The sequence below is a fragment of the Molossus molossus genome, unplaced genomic scaffold, assembly GCF_014108415.1.
Source record: "Molossus molossus isolate mMolMol1 unplaced genomic scaffold, mMolMol1.p scaffold_m16_p_10, whole genome shotgun sequence".
Classification (NCBI taxonomy): Eukaryota; Metazoa; Chordata; class Mammalia; order Chiroptera; family Molossidae; genus Molossus; species Molossus molossus.
Window position 1 is genome coordinate 9,522,963 of NW_023425345.1, and position 16,604 is coordinate 9,539,566.

The following is a 16,604-nucleotide window of genomic DNA, read 5'->3' on the forward strand; positions in this document are numbered from 1 at the left end:
GGCCAGGTAGAAGACAAGTGGGTACATCCCCAGATCAAAAATAGCCTTGGGCTAAGCAAAGGATTTGGGACACATTGTAGAATGTATGGGAAGCCACTGGAGAGTTTTAAGCAGGGGTGTCTTTATCTACCAGGGACCTTAGTTCTGAGCAATAGAAGCTGACTTTGGGTGACTAAACAGAAAACGAGCATATTAAAATGATACCGGATAGCTCGGGGAATTCTGGGGAGAACTAGAGAAGTGGCTGCAGGCTAAGCTTCCAGGAATGAAGCTCAGAACCATGCTGAAGAACTGGCCTGATGGGAAAACTGTCATGACTGGGATTGCTGCCACCACCCCACCCCACACTGGAGGAAACTGCAGTCACCACTGGGGAATGGCTGCCACCTTCCAATGCCACACACTTTGTGGTCTCCTGCACCAACAGAATGCCAAGCTTCCGAAAGAGTCTGTTTCTTCATCTTGCTCACTTCTAAATCAAAGGTTCATAGGGATATATCTGACTAAGGGGGACCAAGGCCCATGTCTGAGTTCTGCCTGCAAAGGAGACTGAAATTTGGGGTCCAAACTCCTTTCCTGAGGAGGCAAAAATTCTAAAAATATTGGAATTTCCCCAAATATAGGAAGGCTGTTTAAAAGGTTATAGGAAGCCATGAATCTGACCAGGTGTACACTACAAGGGGCAAGAGGCAGATATGAAGTGCGAACCTATCACAGGTAGATAGATTAATGGTGTATATGTTAGATCAAGATTTCTCAGCCTCAACACTACTGGCATTTGAGGCCTGGTAAGCCTTTGTTGTGGAGGACTGTCCCGTACCCTGGAGGATTTTTAGCAGCATCCCTGGTCTTTTTTTACAAAATGCCTGTAGAACCCCCCCACACACACACACACACACATACACACACACACACTTGTGAGAACTAAAGATGTCTCCAAACTTTGCCAAATATTACTGAGGAAGCAAAATTGCCTTGAGAACCACTGGATTAGAGACCAGCTCAGATAGGGGGCTCTTTTGATAACTAAGAAAAGAAAGGAGTGAGTGAAATGACAGTGGGAGTGGAGACAATGAGATGAACAGGAGTCATGTTACAGAGGTAGAAATAATAGAACTTGGAAAATGACTATATCCGCTATATTAGTTAGGATATAGCTTCCGCTGCTCTAACAGATCTGAAATAATAATGACCTAAACAAATGTAAGTTTATTTCTCTCTGAAATAACATCTTTGGAGAAAACAGTGCAAGGCTAACACGGTGGCCTTGGAGATCATCTACCACAGACCACCTCTTTAATACTATGTAAACCTGGATAAGTTACTATCTATAAAGATGAAAAAGTAACAAAAATATATCAGTCAGGTGTGCTGTAAAGATTCAGTGAGATAACACCTTTGGTTTTAAGCCACCAAGTTTATTGCGTCAATAATAGCAATCGCATGCACCTGGGATCCTTATCGCAATCCTTTGCCCAGTAGGGTGTAACCACTGGGATGGCAGAAGTGATCCAACCAGAGGAGGGCCCAGGGTCCTAGAAGAGAACCAGAACATTGCCAAGGCACTGCCAGGATTTAAGGTACTCTGGAGGACTATCCCCCAACACTTCAGAGGTCCGTAAGATTATATACCCCTTCTCAACCATCTCTCTCCTTGAGATGTGTTTTCTTTTTTGCAGGGTTACCTTAATGTCTGCAAGCAACAGCCACTGCAACTTTCAAAGAGTTCAGAAATTTAAATTTCTTTTTTGTCGTGTTTCATAGAATACTACAAAAGGATGATGTCACTCTTCTGTAAGACTCCATTCATTGACTCCCTGTAGCCTTTTAAAATGTTTTTTATTTTTTACATATATATTTAAATATATAATTTTTATTAAATTTATTGGGGTTACATTGGTTAATAGAGTCATAGAGGTTTCAAGTGTACATTTCTATGATACATGATCTGTATATTGCATTGTGTGCCCACTACCCAAAGTCAGACCATCTTCCATCACCATATATTTGTTCCCCTTTACCCCCCAACACCCCCTTCCCTCTGATAAGCATCAAACTGTTGTCTGTGTCTATGATTTTTAGTTTCAAATCCCACATGTGAGTGAAATCGTATGGTTCTTAGCTTTTCCTGACTGACTTATTCCGCTTAGCATAATATTCTCAAGGTCCATTCATATTGTCACAAATGGCAGTATTTCATCTTGTCTTATGGCTGAATAGCATTCTATTGTATATATGTACCACACCTTCTTTATCCAGTCCTCTATTGAAGGACATTTTGGTTGTCTCCATGTCTTGGCCACTGTGAATAATGCTGCAATGAACATAGGGGTGCATATATCTTTGTAAATAAATGTTTCAAGTTTGAGGAGTAAATACCCAGGAGAGGGATTGCTGGGTCATATGGTAACTCTATTCTTAATTTTTTGAGAAACTGCCAGACTATTTGTTATAGTGGCTGCACCAGTCCACATTCCCGCCAACAGTGAATGAGGGTTACCTTTTCTCCACAACCTCTCCAACACTTGTTATTACCTGTCTTGCTGATAATAGCCATTCTAACAGGTGTCAGGTGGTATCTCATTGCAGTTTTAATTTGCATTCACTAATGGCTAGTGAAGTTGAACATTTTTTTCATATCTCCGTTGCCCATTCCTGTAGGCTTTTTTAAAATAAACATTTTATTTTAGAACAGTTTTAGATTTATAGAATTATTATGAAGACATATACCATATACCCAATTTTTCGTATTATTAACATCTTAGTATGGTAGATTTCTCACAAGCATGAACCAATATTGATACATTTTATTAACTAAAGTTCTCATTCTTGAGTGGGATTTCTTTAGTTTTTGCCTAATGTCCTTTTCCTGCTCCAGGATACCACATTACATTTAATTGTTTTGGCTTCTTAGGCTCCTCTTGTTTGTAAGTTTTTTAGACCTTCCTTGTATTTTATGACTTGGACAGTTTTGAGGATCACTGGTCAGGTGTTTTCTCACGATTTGACTGAGGTGATGTGCTCCTGGGAGGAAAACCTATTATGGTAGAACACCATTCTCACTACATCATATCAATAGTACCTACTGTCAATATGACTTCTCAGTTGCTGTTAACCCTGAGCACTTGGTTTCTCCACTGTGAATTTACTCCATTTTCCCCCTTTTCACGTTGCAGCCATTGGAAGAAAGTCACTATGTGCAGCCCACACTTAAAGAGAGGGAGTTATGCCCTTCACTTCCTCAGGGGTGAAGCATCTACATACGTCATTTTCATTTCTTCTGCACATGATATTTGCCTATTCTCTGTTCAATCATTTGTTTATATCACTTTGGACTTATTTATTTTACATTTTGGCTTATAATCCAATACTACTTTATTTTGTTGTTCAAACTGTTCCCAGCTTTTGCCATCGGGAGATCTTTCTCTGGTTACTGTATCCATTTGACATCATTGTGGATATTTGTGTAATCTATTTGTTCTGTTTTTTGAGTACTTTCTGGCACTGTAAGATGCCACAGGATCATTTTGTATATGTCTTGCCCCAACCCTAGAATCAGCCATTTTTCCAATGAGTCCTAGTTCTTTTCATTAGAAACCAATATCTGGGTGTTAGGTGTGCTCATTGCTATTGGAGTGTTGTTGCTTCCAGGCCTTCTCAACTGACAGAGCGAGGAGATATATATGTATATACACATACATAGTCGATTTACATGTCTCTGTGCTTTTGCACATGCCAGTCCTTCTATCTGGAATACTTTCCTTCTCTTCTTCCAAGCACCATGTGTTTATCCCTTTTTTTGCTCCAAGAGCACTGGGAACATACTTTTCAATGTTATCTATCACATCACAGTGCAATTACTTGTACACTAGGCTTTCTCCAGTCCTAGATTATGAGTTTCTCAATGGGAAATGATAGGTCTTCAACAACCCTCAACCCTCATGTCCAGTGAGAGGACTGGTTAAGCAAGACTTAAAATGACATATTCATGCTTGTCTCTGAGCCCTTAATGTATCTGTTTGGAAAAGTAAGGTCCTCATTCTGTCTCTACCAGGGAAAGTCAGGTAGGCCTTAGTTTGGGGGTTTTCTTACAAATCCAGTTTATTTTCCTGAATTTTTAGCTTTTGTCTACTTACCAACAGTTCTCACATTTTAGTCTCAGTATCACCTAGAAAGTTTTTTAAAACAGATTGCTGAGTCCCACCTCCAGAGTCTCTCATTTAGAAGGTCTGGAGAGGGGCTTGAGAATTTGTATTTTTAATGATTTCCAAGTGATACTATTGTGAAACCACACTTTGGGAACCATTGGTCTATACCATGTGGTCTTACTGTAGTTGTTTGGGACTTTTTTTAACACTTATAAAAAGAATTGAGGTTTTAGATTTATAGAATTATTATGAAGACTTTGATTATAAGCCAAAGTATAAAATAAATAAGTCCAAACTGACATAAACAAATGATTGAATAAATAGGGAATAGGAAAATCTCCTGTGCAGAAGAAATTCAAATAATTTATGTAGATGTGCTTGGTGGGAAGTTGAAATGGGCCTTAAAAACATGTTTTGAGTTGAAATTAGAACCATGCAAGTTAGAAAAAAAATTCTCTAGAAGTTGTTGAAATTATTAAAATCCTATCCATGGACCAAATGAAAATGTCTGGAATCTATTAGAAGAAAGGAATAAAAATATTCTTGGAAAGCAAACTAGAAAGAGGCTGACAGTAGACGGGTGAAGTTAGGAGGAGCATTCAGCTATTCACAGTTTGATCTGTAAACCAGTATTGTTTGAATCTTTTACCAAGATAATGTATTCACATGTTTATTGGGTAATTAAGAAAAATATAAAGAATATTAGAATCTGACCCTCAAGAGGAGTGCCATTTTCTACTGTTAAGTCTAGATAGAATATTTTAACATACATTGCTGTATCCTTGGGTCTCAACTGAGGCCTGTCAAGGGACATTTGCCATAGTCACAACTCAGGTAGGAGAGAGTAGTGCTACCAACTTCAGAGTAGAGGTCAGGGATGCTGCTAAACATTCTACAAAGTCCTTTATGGCCCAATATTGAATGTCAACTGTAATTTTTTAAAAAGAGAGAGAGAGATTGTTTAATGAAAAGTAATTATTATTAAAAAGAAAAAAGAATGATGTGGCCCAAAATGTCATTAACACCAAGGTAAAGAAATTCTTATTTGTTTGAATTGGGCTCACATCAGTGGCTCTCTGACATTTCAGAGTGTATCACACTATCTTGTTCCCTTGGTTTCACAATACCCTTCATTTCTTATAAAAGTCATATCTAGCCCTGGCCAGTGTGGCTCAGTTGAAGCCTCATCTGTGCACCGGAAGGTCGCCAGTTTGATTCCTTCCAGTCAGAGCACATACCTAGGATGTGGGTTTAATCCCTGGTCAGGTGTATACAGGAGGCAGATAGTCGATGTGACTCTCACATCAATGAATATCTCTCTCTCTCTCTCTCTCTCTCTTTCTCTCCCCCCTCCTCCCTCTCTAAAGTCAGTAAAATAAATAAATAATCATAGGTGTGTGCATTTAAAATTTTGCATGAATTTAAGTTCACTTTGAACTTCAGATGATAAAATGTAACTCCCATTTAGATAACTGATAATAAGTGGAGGTAAGTAGGTAAGTGGGTGTGTTTATTTTTCGAAACCAGGAGGGAGTCACTGCTGTAAATCATTCCGGAGTATGACTGGTGGGTGGGAGAAGCCATGGTCTGAATCTGTCATCAGTGTCCGCCCAGAAACATCATCACACAGACTTCAGGAGAGTATGGCCTGGAACAAAACTGGGAAAAATGGGGAGATGCTGCCAGGTGGTGGGATGATTCTTCCACATGTCTCCCCAGCCCTTCTGGAGTGAACTACAGGGTCACTTATTTCTTTCAAGAGCCACATAAATGCCAGGCAATTTCCTCTGGTCAAGAATAAACTAGCAATTTCAAACTAGTAATTACACAATTCAATTAGCAGCTTGAAAAACCAGATATGTTGCCTGGCAGCAGCATCCTTCTCTCTCCTCACCTTCCACATCCCCTGGACTATGGGCTGCCCTTTAGTGACCTTCCTAAAAAGACTGCTTAGCATAGTGGTTAAGAGGGACTTTCAGAAGCAGAACACCTGCCTACCTGGGTCCTGAATCCTGGCTCTGTAACGTACTATCTGGGATGCCTAAGCTTAGGCAAATTACTTAACCTCTTAGTTTCCTCTTCTATAAAATGGAGATGCTATTAGTACCTTATACAGTCTTGTTGGGGATTTAATGAGTTCGTATTATAGCTGGTGCCCAGAGCATAACAAACACTCCATAAATGTTACCTCTTATTTTCCTCTACCCCTTATATCCCTCTTCAGGGGTTGCTTTTAACCAGATTTTGCCAACACAAAATGTTGGGGGGAAGGGAGGGTAAAGGATCAGAGTTCAAAGTGTCTTTTGCCCTAAAACTGCCCTATCTGGTTCATCCCCCATATATACCTACTCCCTGTCCCCTCCCACTTTTGTCATAAGTTTTCTTCCAAGTTCATAAAACATCTGATATTCAGATAGGTTCTTTCTATATGGAAATAGCTCAGACATTCCAGAAACCAAGAGCTAGGATGCTCACTCAGTTTCTTAACACTGTATCTTAACATCTATCTTTTTTTTCCTTCATTGATACCATCCTCCCATTCCCGCCCCACCCCCCACCCTTGACATCTCTCTTTAATGAACAATTATTCTACCTAGTTAATTATGATTTTTCTTTTGAAGTTTTAATCAAAGGTGTCCTTGATCTGCAGAGACGAATACACTGTCAGCCATTAGTAAGTAAAATAATTAATCTTGTATTCTACATTGCACTGTGGGTAGGCTGGGTAAGCAGGAGTTACCAGCAAATCTTGAGTTAAACCTGAAAACCTAAAATAAGTAATGAAACTGGATATAGTGTTGCTGGCTTTTATGGTCGTTATTTTTAATGATGAATTTGCTAAATTTTCCCTAAAATGATTCCTTGAACAAAAAGGAAAGCTAATGAGCTGATTTCTATAGCTCCTTTCTTATTTTAATTAAATTTATTGGGGTGACATTGGTTAATAATCTATAGCCCCTTTCAAATGAAATAAAACAGACTAGCTACACTCTCTTCAATCTCAGTTTCCTAAACTTCATTTATTTCAGCCCTTTTTCCAAAATTATTCTATTGTCCCTCGTAAGCTGTACTGTTATTTGCTTTTTTCACCTGTAAATCAACCCACTTTTTTTTTTTCTTTTATCCTCACCCGAGGACATTTTTCCATTTTTTTGTTCAGATAGAGTGGGAGGGAGAGAGAGAGAGGGAGAGAAACATCGATGTGAAAGGGACACATCGAGTGACTGCCACCCGCACAACCCAACCAGGGCCGGGGACAAACTGCAACCGAGGTACATGCCCTTAGCGGGAACCGAAACTGGGTCTCTCTAGACCGCAGGCCACCGCTCTAACCGCTGAGCCAAACTGGCCAGGGCTCAACCCACTTCTTAAACTGTATATAAATTTGTTTAAAAGGGAAAGCTATAAAAGGGGAAACATTTATTAATCTCCAAGTAGAGGGTAAATGTAAAATAAATACCATGACAACTAAACTTACACTTCTTAACGATAAATGTAGTTTAAAATATCTTAAACTGCCCTGGCCAGTTTGGAGCGGTTAGAGCATTGGCCTGCAGACCAGCCAAGGGCACATACCTCGGTTGTGATTCGTCACCAGCCCTGGTTGGGGTCGTGCGGGAGACAGCCAGTCAGTGTGTCTCTCTCACATCGATGTTTCTCTCTTTCTTTCCCCTTCCCACTCTACCTGAAGATATTTGAAAAAATATCCTCGGGTGAGGATTTTTAAAAAATCTTAAATTATGAATTTAAAATAAAATAGAGGAAATGTGCCCTGGCTGGTGTTGCTCAGTGGTTGAAGCATCAGCCCACACACGGAAGGGTCGAGGATTCAATTCTGGGTCAAGGGCACATACCTGGGTTGTAGGTTTGAGCCCTGGCCCCGGATGGGGCAAGTGGGGGAGATAACCAATCAGTTTCTCTCTCTCCTCCTCCTCCTCCTCCTCCTCCTCCTCCTCCTCCTCCTCCTCTTCCTCCTCCCTCCCTCCCCTCCTCCTCCCTCCCTCCCTCCATCACACTCTCTAAAAAGCAATGGTAAAAATATCTTTAGGTGAGGATTAATTTTATTTAAGTGGAGGAAATGCAAGTAATGTGTCTAATTTATTGACACTATGAAAAACTTAACATGTGCTAGTTTAATTCTCACAATGACTCTTCAAAGTAAATGTGATCTCCACTTTTACAGATGATGGCTCTGAGCCCCAGAGGAATGAGTAAATTGTCCAAGGTCCCAGAGTTTGGGGAGGGCAGAGCAGGTCCATATGAGGCAAGAATCCTCGAGGACTGCAGGACAGAGTCCCCACGTTTCACCTTCTCTCTCATTCATCCAGGCCGCCCTTCCTAAGAACCCCACCCCCGTTCCTAGGAACTCCACCCAAATCCTGTGCCGAAAGTCCCAGGATACACAACAACTTAGGTTTTTACCAAGATATGGTTAAACTTTGGGGGTTTTTGTGACAAAAAAGAAAAATTACTATTTGCATCAGGAAATATTCACAACTCTTCTTTTACAGTTTTCAGCTTCCTTCTAAGCCTAGTAGACCCTAAGCAGCTGATTAATGGATATGAGATGCAAATAGGCTGCACATGATCTAAATCTTTCTGGCAGAGAAAAGGAATGGGGTGGAATGGGGGAGCAGGGAAGGGAGAACCAAGAAGCGGCTCCGGGGAGGTGAGACAAGAGGAAACCTAGCACCAGAGAGAGAGAGAAAACTGGTATCACCCAAGGAAGACCCCGAGGAAAGGACAGAAAGGGAGGCACTTGATAACTTTTTTTCCAAGTGATGTGTGATGTCATTCATCTTCTTCCATGTCTGATTCTGTATTTTTTTTCTAATACACTAAAGATAATCACAATACAATTTCAGGTGTTCACCTGTGTAGCACCTGAAATTATTCCGCATCCCTCTCCTCCAGGGGAGCACCTGTACCACGGAAACCGCCACAGACGTCACCACTTCTGTGGCTTTAATTCCATCTCGAGGATGATGACTTGGAAATTTATATTTTCCACCAACCTCTTCCCAGAACAACTGCCATCTCCATTTAGATGTCTGATACTTTATTTATGCCCCTACTACGTTCCAGACACACCGGTCCACCTTTGCTATTCCCTCCACCTTTCCCTTGAGGGTGTTGCCTGCCCCGTTTCTAATGCTCAAAGATTACCTCCTCAGAGAAGCCTCCCTGGACCATCCTAACAAAGTAAGCACGCCTCCCTCAGTTACATCACCCTACCAATCGTAAGACCATCCTACAACTACATCCCCTTGTTTCCTTCATGCACAATCTATACCTTTTGTTTATTTTGTTGTTTGCTTAACTTTACATCTCCATCTGCTAGAACATAAACTCCATGTGTTAGGGATTCTCTCCTTTTTGTTGAAGAGGACCTTGTACATGGTAGGTGCCCAATAAATAGTTGTTGATTTAGCCCTGGCTGGTTTGGCTCAGCGGTTAGAGCGTCAGCCTGCGGTCCACAGAGACCCAGGTTCGGTTCCCGCTAAGGGCATGTACCTTGGCTGCAGTTTGTCCCCAGCCCTGGTTGGGTCGTGTGGGTGGCGGCCACTCGATGTGTCCCTTTCACGTCGATGTTTTTCTCTCTTCCTCTCTCTCCTTCCCGCTCTATCTGAGTAAAAGATGGAGAAAATGTCCTCGGGTGAGGATTAAAAAAAAAAAAAAATAGCTGTTGATTTAACAAGCAGATTAATCTGTGATGACTGATAATAAATGATTCTATGAGGACAGAGTCTACAGTGTCTCATATCACCATTGATAATGGCCACATAGTAACAAACAAGATTTTACAGCGCTTATAGTTTTGTTTTAATTTTTTAAAATCCTCACCCAAGGATACTGTTTTGAGAGAGAGACATAGATAGAGACAGAGACAGAGAGAAACGCCAATCAGTTGCCCCCTGAACGCACCCCAACCAGTGATCAAATCCACAACCAAGTATATGCCCTAACCAGGAATCAAACCTACATCCCTTTGGTGCATGGGACAATGCTCCAACCAGGGCAGCCCTTGATAGTTATATGAGCACATTCTTATAGGTTATTACTATGGTCTGAATGTTTGTGTCCCCTCAAAAATTTATATGTTGAAATCCTAATTCCCAAAGGTGATGCTATCAGTAGGTGGGCCCTTATGCTATAATGTGATTAGTGCCTTATAAAAGAGGCTCCAGCCCTGACCAGTTTGGCTCAACAGTTAGAGCATCAGCTCAAGAACCAAGGAGTCTGGGGTTCAATTCCAGCCAAGGGCACATACCTCGCTTGCGGTTCGGTCCCTGGCCCTGGTTGGGGTCGTGTGGGAGGCAACCAATTGATGTTTCTCTCTCTCTCCCCCTCCCACTCTATCTGACGATATATGGAAAAATATCCTCGGGTGAGGATTTTTTTTAAAAGAGGCTCCAGAGAGCTAGCTCCCAACTGTATCCACCACATGAGGATACAGCCAGGAGACATCAGCTATGAACCTGGAAGAGGGTCCTAACCAAAACATGACCATGCTGGCACCTTGACCTTGGACTTCCCAGCCTCCAGAACTGTGAGCAACAAATTTCTGTTGTTTATAAACTGTGTGGTCTTAGCATATGATCTTAGCTTAGTTTAGCTTACACTGTTCTATAGTATTTTGTTATAGCAGCCCAAACGAACTAAAACAGTTACCAACATTTTTATTTCACTAGAACCTGTCAAGGTAGATACCTATTTTTTTTTTTTATCTTTATTTTACCCCTAAGGAAACCCAGGCTAGGCAGGTAAATATAACTGGAGGGACACTAGATGAGAAAACTGATAAGCTGTCAGAAGTGCAGATGATGCCAAGTGAACATGTCCTTTTTTCTTACTAAGGTGACCAATCCTCCTAGTTCTCCTAGGACTGTCTTGGTTTTCAGACTGAAAGTCCTGCGTCCTGGGAAAACCAGGATGATTGGTCACCTTTTTTTACCCCAAAAAACTAAATAAGACACTAGACACTTAATGCAATTGGATCCTTGGCCATTGAAAATGCAATGACTAAAACATGGGGGATGGGGTTTAGAATCTCAAGATAGCAAGTTACATGATACCTCATTGATGAACCCACTCAGCTTACTTCGAAGGAATGCTGAGACAGGAAGTCATTAATAACCTTCTGAAAAGGAGCGGACACCTAGAGATGCCGTTTATGGTTTTACCCTGGAAGATAAAGATGGTAAGTAGGTCAGCCTGGCTACCAAGCTTCATGCTTTCAGACTGAATCTGACTCACTAGAAGTCCAAAAGGTATGCTGGGCAGTAGTGGAACCAACTCGGGCAGGCACCCTGACCAGGAGAAGCCAGCTTATTATTCCAGAGAGGAAAATTCTTCCTCTTCCAAATCAACATTTTTTTTTCCAATATGTTGGAAGACTTGACTTAATCATTCTGATAAAGTAACCATAACAATTTCACATGTGGTGTGTGTGTGTGTGTGTGTGTGTGTGTGTGTGCACATTGCAGGGAGGTAATTATTGCATAGGTGGCATTGTCTGCTCATCTAGGTAGAGACTGTAGTGTTCATTCATGCCATTGGGTAATTGAAGTGAAGCAATTATGTATCATATTTTGAAAGAGGCATGTAAAAAAATCCACCACTAGATGATTCAGACTTAATTATCTTGTCTTTGCGGCAGCTGAGTTCAAAGCTCAAGTGAAGAACACACTGACTTCAAAGGCAGAGGGAATCGAAGGTGCTCCCCAGTTTTGGACTCTTCCCCTGCTTAAGGTAAGAATCACGAACAAACTTCAGTCTCTGCCAGCGCACGATCTCCTGATGGGGGTTACCTGCTCACTGGAGATGTCCCAGATCTCTGAGTTAGCATTGTCTGCCTTGGTTTTTCTGTTTTGTTTATTTGTTTTTTATGTCATTCGTGCTCACCCAGCAGAATTTAGAATTTGTCGACTACATGCTCAGTTTCGCGTTGTTCATCAGTGTTAAGAGGGTTGCTCAAGAGTCTGGACTTATTTTTGCTTCCATTTCAATGGGGAACCCAGCACAGTGGCAGAATATTCCCACTTGTGTCTCAACCAGTGTAGTTAGGATTCAGGAGCTGCTGTGATCTCTCTGCTTTGGGGCCAAGACCCTCCCAGAGCAGATGACCCTCCCACGTGCTGAAATGTTTAACTTGTCTGTGTTGTGTATGAAGTTTGGGGAAGAAAGACTCGGTATAAATTTTCAAAGCCCTTGTCATTAAAGATCTTGATATAAAATCAGATGTGTAGGCTGAATCTCTTGAAATATTCTTCAGTTCTTTCCATATCCCATACTATTGATTTAGACTTCTTACATACATTTTTTTCTTCGCCATTAGGTTGGAATATTCTTTTTTTTTTTTTTTAACTGATATGAGAGAGAGAGAGATTTGTTGTTCTGCTTATTTATGCATTTATTGGTTGTTTCTTGTATGTGCCCTGACCAGAGATCAAACCCGCAACTTTAGGGTATTGGATAACGCTTTAACTAAACTACTCTGCCAGGGCAGGTTGGAGTATTCTTATAGTCTAGGCTTCTTTAAACTAATTGAACTTAATTTTTCAACCTTTGCCTTTGTTTAAACGGCTACATTTCATTCATTCATCACTTCTTTAATCATTTTTCCAGAGTCTGTCAAAGCTCTTCCCCCATGAGTGGTAATGGCAAATTGATCTGTCTCAGGAATTTTCTCAATTTTACCAGTTTTCCTATTTCTAGTCATCGGAATAGCTCAGGCAAGGGCCATCTAATTTAGAAGTGTTACTCTGTCCATATGTTGGCATGGGAATGTAATGCGTTCTGAGGCTTTGAATCTTAGAAAGAAGCAATTCCTGAGAAGCAACAAGATGGGTAACTTGGCTGGCAGGGTTTTTAAATCATCTTGGATCCCTTGTTTTTAACAGGCAACTCACCCTGCCCATACTTGTCAGCCAAATTACTTAACCTTTTAGGAGTCATTTCCTTGCTTGACAAGGTTCCTTTCCTCCCCAGCCCACAAATTATTATCCTAACCAAACAATTCAACTAAAAGTTACATACAATCCATCCCTTTATAGCCCGGTAATTTTATTCACCCATAAAAATTTTAGAGAAAAAAATGTTTTTCTGTAAGCAATTTTGAGTTCCTGGATCTCCATCAAAGTGGACCACTTCAGAAGCTTTCTTTAACCAAGAAGGGAAAACAAGTTTTTGCTGCTGGAAGGCATGTAAAACCTCACTTTTGCCCAAGAAAAGACAAAGGTATTTGTACTTGATGCTTAAAAATTTTCAGATGCTTAGTGATTTTTTCCACATAGAAGATGGTATCAAGGAACTCCTATTTAAAATTCCCAAATGAAAATGATAATTCTAGCATTTATCAAGTCATCAAATGACAAAAAAAATTATAAGCACTAAAAGCAGGAGCCAGAAGAACAAGATTTGAGTCCAGGTGGCTGATTTCCTATGTGGTCTCAGGTCGTTCAGACTCTCTAAGCCTCTGCTCACGTGTCCAAAACGGAGGTCGCATAACATCCACCTCAAAGAATTGTTCTGAGCTTTGTAAATAGTAAAGAAATAAAAATGTATTATTTTAGTTGTGATTCCATGAGCAAGGAATATCTCTGCTTTGATTGACCGTGCTTTTTCACTGTAGAAATGGAGAGCTACATGTTTGATGGTTTGGTTTTCTCAGTTTTTCACCATGCTCTAGAACGTTTCTTAGCTAACCAGGAACTATAAGCCAGTCAGTTGGTCAGTAAATATTTATTGAGGTATTCCAATGTGCCAAGCAGAGATATAATTTCTACCTTAATTTGCATGCAGTCTAATGGGTACAAATTTTTTGATCTAACATTCTCTCCCATTGCTTTCCACTGGTATGAAAAATACTTTCCTCTTTTGAAAAATATGTCTTATGCCTGCCTTGGCATGACACATTCATTTATAGTCTTTTGCCTACAGATATTAGCATGACTATACATTCATATGGCCTCATCCTTTGTTAAAATGTGGAACTACTTCTATACCAGCTGGTGAATAGCCACAAACCTGAGCCCCAGGAGTGTTCCCCTTACTCTCATGGCCCCATTCATCTCTGCTACCCCCTGTCCAGGACCCCTTGACCACCCCCCAGGTAAACTAAGGATTAAGGAAGGCCTAGCACAGATGTCAGCTGGACCTAGCTCCTGAGTCCATTCTGGGCATAAGATGTTAGTATCATCCTGCCTCCCAGAAAATGAAAGAGTTCACACGTGCTTACCCACGCCTCACATTTCTTCCACCTTTCAGGTCACTCATTGCTTGACCAGAGACCTTCCTCTCCTACTCGAGTCCCTTCCCTTTAGCTCTTAGTCTCATTCCTTTGTGCTTTCTTTAGTGTTGTCTGCACCCTGATCATCCTCCAGCACCTCTTCCTAGCCCTAGCCTGACATTGATGCCCAGATTCTTTCTGTAGATTGTCCTCTAAAACCCAAACAAACTCCATAGGGCTGAAACAGCACACTAAATACATACAGCCACAGCAGTGTTAAAATATTGAAATAATTAAGTATTAATAGTAAACAGTCACTACTACTCTGAGTCCCCACTCCACCCCTAGTACCACAAACACTTCTCCTGTCCTCCCCTTGATTCAAGACCTAATCTCCTCGACTGTGTACCAGGACTGTGGCCAACACTTGTTCTCGTGGGTGCATGCGCCCTGCAGTGTATAGATGCTTTTTCAATCACCTCTGCGAGGAACTATAATGTGTGAGGTATTTATGATTCATTGATTCATTCTACCAATACTTATTAATCACTCACTGTGTCCAAGACACTGAGCCGAGCTCCAGGACCTCCAAACTGGATGAGGTCCATGCCATCATGGTGCTTACATTCTGGTAGGAGAGACAGACAATAAGCAAGAAAATGGACATGCACACATGAATAAATGTGTATTTGGGAAGTCAGAAGTGGCTTCAGAAAGAGGGCTGTGTTTAAAATGGATCTTACAATGCACAGGGTTTCTGCAAGCCTGGGTGAAGGGGGACAACATAAACATAGGCATTGGGCAGGAAACACAGCATGTGTTTAGGAACCACTGTCAATTTGTCTGGACAGTGGGATACACAGAGAGGGCTCCTGGGAGATGAGGTGAGAAATGTAAGCAGGTTGACTGAGCCAGCCTCTTCTCACACCTGAAGGTGGACTCATGCCAAATAGAACAGACACATAGTAGATACACAATTCTCAACCCCATGGCCCTCCAGCAAAATACCCACGTGAGCATTCACTAGTCTGAGCTTAGGCCCTCTGTATGAGTTGGGCAGCTTGTGCACTAGACAAATACCAGCCCAAGGGGTGAGTGGGGCAGCCCTTGCTCTCCCCATACTGGATACACAGGTGTGGGGTTTTCCTAGAACACTTTTCACTGGCCCCATTTGTGTCAGATGGCATCTTTTCCCATTTCACACAGAAGCCCAAGATAAGGTTAGCAACAGCCCTACTCAGGTACTCCCTTCCCTGGTCAGACTTTTTTATTCTTTCAAATAAATCCTCTGGGACACTCTTTTGTCTACATCACCACATTCCCACTTCTACAGCCTTGCCCATAAGCCCACACAAGCTGCTGTATCAAAGCTCTCCCTTATCTTGACCAAGCACCCCACACACACACACACACACCTCTTACGGTGACCCCTTTACGTTCATCCAGATTGTTCCTGAATCCCAACCCCTCTTGAATCCTTTCCTGCCCCACCCTTCCCTCTGTCTAAATGCATGGCTCCCACACTCCCTATTCTTTGATTACCCCTACAAATGTTTCTCTAATTTGTTTCCTATTTCTGTGTTAACTTGTTGGGTATTAGTCACCTGTGGGTCTTTGCCATGTGTGAATGCAGCAATGATAGCTTACTGAGCTATAAACTCCCAAAGCTACAAATAAGACTTGTGAATGTATTGCTCACTTGGCTGTCATTCAAAGGAACCCGTGTCACTGTTGCTGTTGGGACCTGTGCTTCATTCATCAAGAAAATGGGGGTGACATTAATTCACTGAGTCCATTAATTCAACAAATACGCATTGAACATTTAATATATGCCAAGCACTAGCAATATAACAGTAAAGAAGATGTAGTCCCTCTCCTTAGAGAAGATGTTTATTAAGATATTTTTGTGTGCCCTGGTCAGTTGCTCAATGGTTAGAGCATCGGCCCCACGGACTGAAGAGTCAGGGTTTGATTCCCGGTCAAGGGCACATACCTCAGTTGCAAGTTCAATCCCTGGTCCCAGTCAGGGTCATGCAGGAGGTAGTCAATTGATGTATCTCTCTGACATCAATGTTTCTCTCTCTCTCTCCCTCTCCTTTGCTCCCTCCCACTCTATCTAAAAAAATCAATGGAAAGGTATCCTTGGGAGAGGATGTTTTTAAAAAAAGATATTTTTGTGTATTTACTCTGTGCCAGGTATTATACCAGCTTCGGAGATATAAAGG

At 41.4% G+C, this 16,604-nt stretch overlaps 1 protein-coding gene across 1 annotated transcript in view; it reads left to right on the forward strand.

The window, feature by feature from the left end:
* Nucleotides 1-990: 990 nt before the first annotated feature.
* BPIFC (BPI fold containing family C) overlaps nucleotides 991-16,604 on the forward strand; it is a 51,268-nt gene continuing 35,654 nt past the window's right edge. The window contains exons 1-2 of the mRNA XM_036252211.1: nucleotides 991-1,794; nucleotides 11,809-11,900. Of these exons, the coding sequence (XP_036108104.1) occupies nucleotides 1,779-1,794; nucleotides 11,809-11,900 (108 nt within the window). The 5' untranslated portion in view covers nucleotides 991-1,778. The remainder of the gene's footprint in view (nucleotides 1,795-11,808; nucleotides 11,901-16,604) is intronic.